The sequence below is a fragment of the Schistocerca nitens genome, chromosome 2 (genome assembly GCF_023898315.1).
Source record: "Schistocerca nitens isolate TAMUIC-IGC-003100 chromosome 2, iqSchNite1.1, whole genome shotgun sequence".
NCBI lineage: Eukaryota > Metazoa > Arthropoda > Insecta > Orthoptera > Acrididae > Schistocerca > Schistocerca nitens.
In genome coordinates, this window is record NC_064615.1 from 545,233,364 (window position 1) to 545,245,883 (window position 12,520).

General features: G+C 39.4%; 2 protein-coding genes across 6 annotated transcripts in view; one reads left to right on the forward strand and one right to left on the reverse strand.

Annotated features, from left to right (window-relative positions):
• The window catches only part of LOC126236536 (uncharacterized), a 302,827-nt gene extending 296,176 nt beyond the window's left edge, over positions 1-6,651 (forward strand). For 2 of the 3 annotated variants that reach the window (XM_049945908.1, XM_049945911.1), the window contains exon 3: positions 6,202-6,651. In XM_049945908.1, the coding sequence (XP_049801865.1) occupies positions 6,202-6,263 (62 nt within the window). In that variant the 3' untranslated portion in view covers positions 6,264-6,651. Of the gene's footprint in view, positions 1-3,295; positions 3,409-6,201 lie in introns of all 3 variants that reach the window. The other variant, XM_049945912.1, reaches the window with a different exon arrangement.
• Positions 1-12,520, reverse strand: part of LOC126236547 (uncharacterized) — a 342,194-nt gene that overhangs the window by 279,200 nt on the left and 50,474 nt on the right. The gene's annotated exons all lie outside the window — the stretch shown is intronic.

Sequence of the window (12,520 nt, forward strand, 5' to 3'; positions counted from 1 at the left end):
TTTGACAGAAACTTAGTAACGTATCACTCGAACTGTGACGGGTCTTTGCATTTCACTGAAAACTTAAAGGCATATACAGGTCTAAAATGCAGTTTGCAAATACTCGTAGATTTGACCATTTTGTGTTTCACACCCTCGTAACAAAAGGATGTGAATATTCGATCTTGACAGCTGCAATACACTGTAGTTAATTTCCTGATATTTCTTCTGATGGTGAATTCTTTCTCTGTATCCAGTAACATTCTATTGACACTGAAACACATTGAATTTGTAACTGCCCTATGATCACTGAGCTTCTCTTTCATAACAACTGATACGCGAACTCTGAGTCTGTTAGCTGTAAGAGAGTGGCATCTGTAACTAAAATGCCAGAGGTGCTTGTCAGATATGAAATGAAATGAGCGTATGGCATTTGTCAGAGAAATTGCCCAGAACAGTCTCACACAAATCATGCCTGTGGCACCAGGTTTAATCAAATGTCTCTACTATTTAATAGCTATATGTATTTTGAGAGTTAGTGACTGATGTTGCAATCCTTTTACACTTGAGAAGCAAAGAATCATGACGCTAAGCTGTGATACATACTGGAATGCACAAGCAACACCTCTTGTAGGAATGGTGAAAAGAGGACGCCAGGTTTAGTTATGCAACAAAAAAAAATTACTGCACCAGTTACATTTTACTGACAATATTTTTCGCAATTTTATTTCACCTTAGTGTTGTTGGAAGCAACAAGAGTTTTCGATCATTTTTCTGCGTGTGTGTAATTCAACGATTTTTCCCATGCGGTCGTCTGTTTCGTCCTCACTGCAATTAAAAAACCAGAAAATGTAAATCATACAATATAATTTCAGCTATTCAAGGATAATATTTTTGGAGTATCTTCTTACGCATTTCATACCGCCTTCAAAATACGGAGATTGAGTCAATTCACAACGTTTGCTTGTGCACATTGAACTGTAACGTAAGATGTCACGTGCCTCTATGACATGTTTCGGTGTGCTGGCCGAAAAATTTTCTCATGCGTTACATTTCAAATGTTTCTGTAAAAACTATAACAGGGACTTACAAACTTAAGATGTACTGCAATAATGAACAGCAACGAAAAATGCGCTACAAGTCACTAACTAAACAAGCTACTAACAAAGGGATTAAAGAAAGGTAAAGATAAGTACGAACAAGCATATAAATTACAATGTTAAACAATAAGTAGCATAAACAAAAAAAAACTGGGGGAGAATCATATAAGAATTATAAAGCCAAATACTGGCCACATAATAGACGCTACTGAAGAAAGCGAGTGCAGTGAAACAACTCTTATATTCTTTACAGAAAACTACGTAGTGAAACTGACAACAAGTATCCAACAAAACAGTTGCATAATAAAATAAAACTGCAATTACTGAAAACACATTTCTTGACCACAGAGTATAAAGAGAAGTACAAGAGCCCTAAAGTTACCATATTGAGATCTCATTCCAAAGAACAGAAGGAAACATGTCCACTCATATTAAGAGCAAACTACAGATCCAACAGTGAGAGGATGTATTGTGTTCTTGGCAGATGCCATCGTACCGAAGAACATTTAACTGCATGGAGGGGTGGACACGGTCCTCAAGCACAAACGCATAGTAGTTTAGATCGATTATGGCTTCCTTTATGAAGAATCGCCGACACGAATACATTCCTCAGACCATAACGCTCCCTCACTCATTGCAGGTTGTTTGCCTTGAGACGTTTCACGCCCTACACGCCACCCGCCTTATACCCGATCGAGCATAAAACGTCTTTCGCTTCAAACGGCCGCTCAAAGCAGGTCCGGTTCAGGTATTGGAGTGAAAATTGAAGCCTTCGTCGCTGGTGAACAGCAGTCGACGTGAGCGTACGAATCGGGAACCTACTGTGGACAGCGGGAAACAACGACTTTCGCGCGATAATCGTTGAGCAGACACTGCTGGTAGCCCCGTGGTTCATCTGGGGCGTCTTTCCCTCAACTGTACCATGCTTGTTCATCCGTACACATCTCCGCAGCTGGCTCTCACTTCTGTCATCTATGGTCAATGTTGCCCCACTGGTCATGCTGTCAGTTTTCGATAGTGCAGTTTTACCATGCACACTTCACTTTAAGCAGGGTGACACTTGAACAGTTTACAAACTGAGGCGTGCATCCACTCTCTGCCTGAAAGGCAATAATCATACCCCTTTGGACGTCTGATAAATAGCTTCGTTTCTACATTATGACAACGATTACACTGTCCCCCGCGGCTCCCTGATGATCTTTACATAGCCTCAAGCGTTAATACTGAGCCCTACCGTCATTGAGTGGTTATCCCGCGTTGAAGTCGAACAAAGGCGGTGGTCACATTCCTGTGACGGAACCGTGTATGTACTAGTGTCTTGGACTTAACGTAGATAGTGAAATGACTCTGATGTCGCCCATCGTACAATATCCGGAACATCACAAGAAGTTATGTGAGACGCTCCATGCAAGGCTGTCACTTCTTTGCCTCTCAGTTTAGTTTGAATGTAACAGAAAAACAAACAAAAACTAATGGCACCTATTAATCTTCTCTATCACGTGAGTTTCAGAGGACGGAACAGGGACAATATTTTAATAGGTTACGTTCATTATCTTGATGAGGAGCAAAAGACTTTACAGACCCGTCCACTTGGAGATATGTGTGCTTTCCAGTGAAACCCCAGCTACATGATCGTAACGAGGAAGGCTTCCAGCTTCTGCAATACCTTTTCATTCTTTACTACTAATGGTAGAGCGGGCTGTCTGATGTCAAAACCAATGAAGAACCTAACTTTATCAGCCAAATATCTGGCTAGCCTTCAGTGTGGCAGAGCCTTACTAAAAAGGCAAACCTTCCCAAATATAAGTGAGGAAAGAACTAATATTGTCAATTTAATTATGAGATAATAACAATCCAACAAGAACTTGAAAGACCACTATAATTGTATATTCGAACACGAAATTAATTACGAGAACTTGTCCGACATGAGCATAGCGTGCATGTCACTGTTGATTCGTTCTTTTTTATTTTGTGGGACGAGTGGACAGTTGAAGTAACACATATATAGCAGACAGTAGTGTTGCAGTGCTAAGTGGGAGAGTTTCATTAACATCCATTAGACGAAATAGCCATCTGTAACTACGTTCACTGACTTTTACAGCACTGGTAGCAGTGGCGGAGGTCCACGGACAACCAGAAGAGTCGACCACCGCCAACATCGGGAATGAGACTCTAAGCACCGGCAATATCACTGCTGAGAGTAGTTTTCTGGGGAGGTCGTCCTACACGGAAGATGACGATGATACCATTTGTGTCGCAGCAGACAACAAGTTCTACTTGTATGCTAATTCGTTGAAGCTGTATTCTTGCTACAAGCAACTACCGAAAGGTAAGTTACTTCAAACAGAACTGTTTTCTGTTCAAAATTGACAAGATGAAACCAGTTTGTTCAGCATAAAAATTCGCGAATGGTCCCACAGCGTAAGTGAAAATATGAGTGAAATCAAATCATCATGGAACAGTTGCTACCCTTGCCTCACCGAAATTACGAAATTGCAAGTCTTCATGATTCTCCACCAAAACCATTCAGAACAATTTGCTGCGCATATTGAGTCCACCTTTTATAGTCATTTTCTTGCCCCTTAAAACTGCTGCATGTTTTTCACTACACACCCTTGAATTCTTTTAGGAGGATTATGTCGTGTAACACTACATGAAGTACGCAGTGGGCCATAGTTTCAACATTTTACGAAAAGATATTTTAACAGGCGACGGAAGTTGCCACAAGTGCCGCGGTCTGTAGCGTGTGGTTAATTTTCACAGTGAATGAGTTGGCAGTGAAGTACACACACGTATACTAAGCTTAACACTATAAACCGATAGGCAACGTACACTTTTCTTCATACCCTGTAGAATGCCGACAGCTGGATTAGTGTGTATAAACAACACCCGTCATACGCTTAGGAACAAGTAGAAATAGTCTTGCAAGTTTAAAGAAGTTAAAAATTTAACGACGCGTTGACATAGAGACGAAGAATTAAGTGAACTGGGCAATGATAAGTGAACGTACTGGACAACATCTTATCGGAAACATCAGGTTGGCATTAAATTAGGGCACAGACTCATTCATTGTCTTAGTGAGAGATCTACTATGTAATATCGGACCGAAACATATGCTACTTATAGGCGATGACACACTGTACTAGCAATCAACCGTATAACCATTGCAAAAAATTTCCCAAATATCGGGCATTTATATGGTAAATAGCAGCATGCCACACATTTTAATTAGTAGTCAGTGAAGGTTGAAAAAAGAACCTGATAAAAGCACGTTACTTAGGCCAGACCAAAATATCGCGAAACAGGAAGATGTGGGGTTGTCGTATTACTGGTTAAGATTTCCACTGCGTTAGAAGTTGTGCCTGCACGCGTGTTGGTTAGTACAAGAGAACATGTATAGTAAGTTTGTTACTATATAACCACGACATTATTTAGTTTGGCTTTTCGTGGCCACTGCTGTAAGGAGGCTGATACATTGCAGGCATCAAGAACAGTGGTTAAGGAAAACGCACCATCTATCGAAGCTTTCAGAAGAGCTGTGCTTATAGTGTGAAATTGCTCATCGTGTCCTTGCAAAATATCACGATTTAAACTCATGATGAGCCGACCGAAATGCCCCAGTCCCACGTGCAATAATATTGCGGGCGATTAGTAAACAGAAGGTGGCCTCGCATCTCGCACATAGCTGAGGGCCATATCTTCACAGGGATCGTGCGAAGTAACACTGGCACAGATTCAAGAGAATAGTTTTTCGAACTGTAACAAAATGTGTATCCTCTAGAGTTGGGGAAAACTGAAGGTCTCACCACTAGAAACGTTTGGTGTCTCTCAAAACAAATAACATTTTGGTGATCTTGCGCTCTCCAAACTTGGCATTCTGAGTGATGGAGAAAGGTACCTAATTCATTCAGTGTTTCTACAGGGTGATTGCGTCGTTTAGCATCCGCTGTTCTGACTTTGAAGATAGCTTCTGACAGTACGGCGAAATTGTAAATTCTTTGTGATTGCGTTTATCTGTTGTCTATTCAAGTCTAATAATTGAATTTATGTCAGCGATGAGTCTCTATCTGTGTCCTTTGATGTTGGTGACTATTAAGTATCACGAAGGCTAAGTCCCATCACAAATCAGCAATCAACTATTCCGTTATCTGTCGAAATGGTAAAGATGATTTTACTTCAGTCCCACTCCTGACTAGTAATTCCAACCGTAAAACTTTTAAACTTCATATCGTCTTTAAGATAACCTAGCAGCGCTTAACATGCATACTACTATTGCAAGAGTACAAGAGAGAAATGAAGTTAACATCTCCATTGCCGAGTTACATTGTAGTCACCGCAATCTTACAGCTCGATGGGGCTACAACCCTCTTCTAGGAAAAATGTTATCTTTGGTCAATTTATGGTCTGGTGTTTAACCTTAGTAAGTAAGAATTCTTTCTGTTTCGTATCATATGGTATTCTTTCATTCAGTCCTTTCTTTATGATAAGCATTAGTATTTACATAACACTGTTGTTAATTAAACTGTCAATAGTGTAAATTTTATTGTCAGTAGCTGTCATCACTGTCAAAATGACTGATTTTTGTACTTCTTTTTGCAACAAAAGGGTGTTCGTTATGGGTTGGGCGAACGTTTGGACGGCGTAATACCGTTCCTGACCTGTACACGAAGGACAAAGTAAACGCATTTCATCCCGTCACGTTGGATCGTTCTACTGTTAAGATGGTCTCACGTACGAAAAAAGTTTTACGGTTACTGTGGACATGTGTTGCTCACTGAATGCTTCGCACGCCAGGAGCATTACCCTCCTAGAGGAACGTGGTTCTAGTGACATCCTTAAACTTTCTAAATAAGCTATAAGTCAGGTTTATTCGCGTCGCCAATCTTCCAACGGTCTGCTATAGTACCTGTAAGAATAGGAACCCTGTAACATAGCACACTGTGTGACCCCACATGATCTCTGATACACGACCGTAACAAGATCTTGTCACAATGCTGACAGTGAAATTCGTGCTATGTAAAAAAGGTTAAGACTTACTGTTGTCTTATCACTAGTAAAATTAATCTGCTATGTTATTTTTGTACTTCCTATCTTAACTAAAGCACATTCTTCTTCATTGCAGTTTACGTGGTGAAACCAAAGAGTCAATGCAAACCATACCTGTCAGATTGTCCCAGGAACTAGGAGTATTGCAAATCAGTTGGCTCAGATTGAATCGTCTGCGAGGGAGTGAAGAATAAATAGCTGGACTGCTGACTGAAGACATCTGCTGTTTCCAGAGGAGCCAAGAAACTGGAAGAGTGTCAGAACTTGACTCTTATACTTAAAAATAACCGGTCGAATCTAAACATCCTATTCTGTGTCAGTTTCTGATTAGCTCACGACATGCAGTAAATATCATTACTGTAAAGATTAGTACTAAAAACTTTGCATTTGTATTCTTTTTATGTTTCTGTTGTTTCTATAACAGTTGTATGCCGCCGCAATACGAGTGTAGTTTCATGACGTCAACTGTTATATTAAACGGTAGAAGATATTTCTCTACCTACAGGTTCACGTAAATACTGACAAACTACGGCTTCTTATTAATAACAACAAATGCATTTCATCCGTTATCTACGCTGACCTCCTATATTCCAAATGTTTACTTCCAACCCTAACACACTGCCTGCCACGAGGACACCGGCGGCCACAGCAAAGACTCACGACTGACGCCACGGCTGGGCCTTACCTGGCCTGGGAAATAAGTGAAAAGTTTGTAATCCAGAAGAAATAGTGTCATATCTCACGGTTCTATATAAATTTCTTGCAAGCTATTTGAAATAGTGCGCCAAGATGCGTGTTCGCATTATCGAAGTAGTAAAAGTGACCGTGTACCGTCTCAGTTACTAGATCTTGTCGATTGAAGCGTAAGTAAAGGTGCGTGCCGAAAAGTAATGGCTCTGAATCTTTATATGGGAAAACTTATAAAGCTTTTTAAATAAAATAAACTTTATTAACACTCTACATCCTCATTCTTCCTGTCACTATGTTTATCCAAACGAGAGAACAGTTTCTTGATACCCTCACTGTAGAATGTTTGACTTTGTTGAAGGGGCCATAACATTATTTCTACTTGCTCCGCTTCATCACTATCAAAGTGAAACCCTCTAAAAAGTTTTCATCGAGTTTTGGAAAAAGATGACGGGCGCATGGGGCATAGTCGGGGTGTATGGAAGATGATCTCTTACCTCATATACAAGGTGTCGGGTTGCTACACATGTCGCATGTACATGCTGTGTCGTTGTCATGATCAAGGAAAGTTAGCTCCATCTGTGCAAGAACTCTTCGATTCGTCTTTTCAGTTTCTTGAAGGAATACAACAGGCAGTATCACGAGCTCTGTTACAGTTACGTAACACACGGCCATGTCACACGCTAAAGTACGTAGCCCTCGATCGGCAGGGGGTAGTAATTGCGTTATGGAATCGTGAAGGTCTACCGAGTAATATGCACGACGCGTATTAGGGTAACCTGCATTGTAAACACAATGAAAAACTCGGAGGCATACATCCCGTCTTATCAATACTTTCTTTCATTTTTTCTTGGGTAACATCAGATATCCAAAAAAAAGTATGATGCAAAACGAATGCTACTAAATTGTGTTACACCAATAAACAGAAAGATAAATCGAGACAGGTAAGAAAATCGTTATCAGTTAGATTAAGGAAACCATACATTAATCATAAATTTATTCTGCTCAGTACTAAAATTATATGTAAATTCCAAGTGGCCACAAAACACACGATTAAGAAAAAATGCAGCACGTCACGGTAGACATTTGATTTCTCATCCCAGTGCTAGACAAAAGTGTATCTACCTAACCTTAGTCCGACTCGCTGGTTAACAGAAATGCTTTTCAGAAAATGAGGCTCTGGTAATGCTGTTACTGCATGCAGCGGAGCTAAGAACAAGTAGCACTAATTCTGGGCTGAGGTGGAGCTCTCCCATTAGCTCGGTGAGACGAGAAAATGCCACGGGAATCGGAGACTCAGATGTTCAAGTTTAGTTTGCTCCAAACATTCTTTTTCAGTTAAAGCATCAAACAGTATCCAGTTGAAACCTCCAATTGTGGTACGTTATCTCTTTCTATTTGTCTTTATTTTAACATTAAGACATAACATAATCTTCTTACATATAAAACGTCTGTTTTACTCTGTCCATGAGTTAATTAAAAACAGGTAAAAATAATAGTGCACACAATAACATCGTCCTATCCAATGAGGTACAAAAGATGCAATACGTAGGGGACAATAAATTGCACATTACGTTACACATTATAACTCCATTCTAGACATCCATCGTGCAAGCTTATCTTCACAGTTCTGGTACGTAGACACACGAACAAATTTCACTTTCGGAAAGGGGTTCAACTACCTTGCTTTTGCAAATTTCGCAACTAACTGCATCATACGTTGCTGGAACTTACACAACACGTCTGCTTCAACTTTTGTCCACTTTCCCTCCCTCCTCCACTCACACACCAAATTAGGCTCCAGTGGATTAATGTCGGGAGATTGTAGAGTCGAGAACATCGAAAATCCATGATTGATCCATTTCCTTGGAGATTCTTGTATTCCAATGTGTTGCACTGTACCATCGTTCCGAAACCTAAAGTGTTACTGAATACCTAGAGAAACTTTTCAAACGCATCGTGTAAGAGAAATGTCATATCAAAGAAGATCAATAGAAGCGAATCCGAGCTGCAACTCGAGTGGGAATGGCAGTAATGGTAGCAGCAACAATAATCATAACCAACTACACTCTCCGAGGAGACTAAGCAATGGACAAAATGCTAACAATAATTATTACCATAATGGAAACTTTAGTAATGGTGCAGCGAGCGGCTATTTTAGGAACAGTAGGATTTTTAATCGATATAATCCAATGTATGGCAACACAGGACAGTTCTACCAACACCAGCAGAACAACAACAATAATTACACGAATCAACCAAAACAACATAGACAAAATTCACCACAACAACCGATAATCACTGAAGTAGCTGAAGAGACAAATACCAATCGTACCAACAATCAGTCAAACTAAACATGAACGCATCGTGCCCCGGAGTAGCGGTCAGGGGATCTGTTAGGGGCGAAACAGTAAAATTACAATTGTTAAGATGTAATGATGGTGAGCTGTTGATTGAAGAGTTAACAAAGTATTTAATAACGTGTCATAATGACAGATCGAGTGTTCCGGTATCGGAAGTATTTGTTGAAATGGAGGAAGTTCCAACGAATGTGATATTACACACCGCCGCTTCCGCCAATGTCATCTCAGGCGCTCTTTTTCGGAGAATTATTAGGAAGAAGAAGGTACGAATTTGGCCGGTACAGAACTGCAAAATCATCGGAGCTGTTGGAGCACGCTCTCCCAATGTCAAAATACAATCACAATTAGAGATGAAAATGGGAAATGTAGCAATAAAATGCACGTTCCTTGTAGTGGAGACGTTATTAGTGGACTGTATTCTTGGTATTGGGAGTATGCAGGAGTACGATTGTCAGATTGATTTTTTGGAAGGAATAGTTAAATTTAGATTAAATGGAGAAGAGATAGCACTGGATTTAAATAGAAAGGAAATGGTGCATGAGAAATCTTTGCGCGGTGCCATAATTCAATTAATTGACACTACAAACGGTCGTTGGAAGGAGCTTTCAGAGGATTTGATACTACAGGAGGACTTAAACCAAACAACAATGATAAAAGCTAGTGAATCAAATCAGCTTACCGGAGAACAAAGGCAGCAGCTTCATTATTTGTTAGAGGCATGTGAAGAGATTTTTGATGAGAAACCAGGAATTATTAAAGGGTATATTTGTTACCTACAAGTGAAGCCACATCATACTTACTGTTACACGCACTATCCGATCCCCTGGCGTTTAAAACAATCTGTTCAAAGGGAGATAAATATAATGTTAGAATGGAACTTGATTTAATAATCAACTAGTCCATATTGTTCTCCGCTCTCAGTCGTTCCAAAACCTGGAGACAATGTAAGATTAGTTTTGGATGCGAGACAGATTAATAAAATAATAGTACCTGTAAGAACTCATCCGGAAAATATAGATGAATTAATTCAAAATTTACAGGATGTTTCGTTCTTAACTAGTGTTGATTTGAGAAGTTCGTACTGGCAGGTCCAAATGGATGAAGAGTCTAGGAAATATACCGCATTTATCTATGCTGGGAGAAGTTACCAATTTAGAGTTGTCCCGTTCGGACTTTATATTAGTGCCGGAATATTTATTTCAGCGTTGGATTATGTTCTTGGACCAGAATTGCGTAGTCGTATAACTGTGTTTGTTGACGACTTAACATTTGCATATTTTGGAAAGGATTTTTGCTGTTTTCAAGAAAACCAGAATTACAGTAAACTTACAAAAGTCTCATTTTGCTTTACTACAAATTAAGTTCTTAGGACATCTGATAGATGCGAAAGGTATTCTGCCTACCGAGAAGAAGGTAAGTGCAATTCAAAATTTTCCACCACCATGGAATAAAAGACAGCTGAAGGGATTTACAGGTATGGCATCGTTCTACCGTCGTTTCATAAAGACTCAAGCCATGAATTCTGAGGCATTAAACGGGCTTCTACGGAAGGATGTGCCATGGCAATGGACTGAAGAATGTCAACTAGCTTTTCGAGACATTAAAGACCAACTCGTTAACGCATCCTTATTATGTCACTCTGATATGAATTGTGAGTTCTGTCTGTCCACGGATTCATCGGATGTTGGATTAGGTGCTTGTCTCTTCCAAATAAGGAAAATAAAAGGTGTACCAACATTCTGTCCGATAGCATTTGCTAGTTGAGTGTTATCGCCCTGTGAAAGAGCCTATACGACAACAGAACTTGAAGCACTTGCGGTTATCTGGGCATTCAAGAAGTTTAGCTATTATTTATATGGTTCGTAAACGATTGTGTATTGTGACCATCAATCACTAACCTTTTTGCAAACATGTAAATTATTACATTCTAGACTGTCACGTTGGACAATGACACTACAACAGTACCAATTCAAAATTATTCTTGTGTCCGGCAAATTAAATATTATTGCGGATGCACTGTCAAGTTCCCCAGAAGGTTTAACGCCGGAAATAGAAGCAGTAAATACTTCGGATTTTCCATTATTACTGTTGCAGGACAATATCTACAAGACTTATTATGTACATCTTTGTAGAGATATGGGAAATTTATAACTAAAAGACCCTCGATCGAAGAAGATAATTCAGCTAAAGGAACAACAAAATTCAAGGACTAGTTTAGATCATTATAAATTAGTAAATGGAGTATTATTCTTCAGATGTGGGAAGGACAACAATCCACGTTGGTGTGTATGTATCCCGAAGGAATATGAGGAAAAATTAATTTGGTTTACCCACTTATTATGGGGACATTTTGATGTAATTAAATGTGCCAATAAAATAGGAGCATACTGTTATTTTCCGAATATTCGGAGGAAAGTGCACCAAACAATACAAAACTGTTTACTCTGTCAAAAGGCAAAACCGGATAATAGAAGTAGTAAGCATGTTCTCCATTCAATTATTCCACGAGAGCCAAGGGCGTTAATTTCGTGTGATATCTGCGGCCCTCTCCCACGATCAAGAGGAGGAATCAAATTCATTGTTGGATTCTTTGACGTGTTTACGAAATATGTATAACTATATCCGTTAAAGTGTGCTACTTCCAGAGTTGTTGTAGTGAGATTGGTGCGTGACTATCTTCCACATGTAGGTTTACCGAAATCCATAATTACAGATAATGCCAGAATTTTTACTGGATTTAAATGAAAGCAAACATTAACACAGCTTGGTATTCGACAAATTTTGACATCATGTTACCATCCACAAGGTAGTCCAATAGAACGAGTTTTCCGAGAATTAAACCGATTTATGCGTACGTACTGTCACAGTAAACAAACATCATGGGCTGATTATTTGTCATAATTTGAACAAATATTTAATAATCTGACACATACCTCAACTAACTTTACTCCAACAGAGCTTATGTTTAGTCAGATTGAAAAGAACTTCAGGATAAACCATCTGCCAAAGTATGAAGACCAGAATTTAAAATGGGAGGAAAAGATTCGACTCGCACTTGTCAACTTAACTAAAAAGGCAATACAACGGAAATTGACATATGATAAACGGATTCACCGGATCCAGACGTTTCATCTTGGAGAAAAGGTTTTATTGAGGCGACACATCCATTCCTCGAAACTGATGAAGAACGTAAAGAAATGGAATCTTATTTATAGCGGACCATATGTTATTGTAAATATACCAAATCCTGGATCATACTTGTTGGCATATCCCAAATCGAAAAGAATAAAGGGATTATTCCCGCATAATGATATTAAGAAATTTTTTGAAGGATCGTAGATCTGT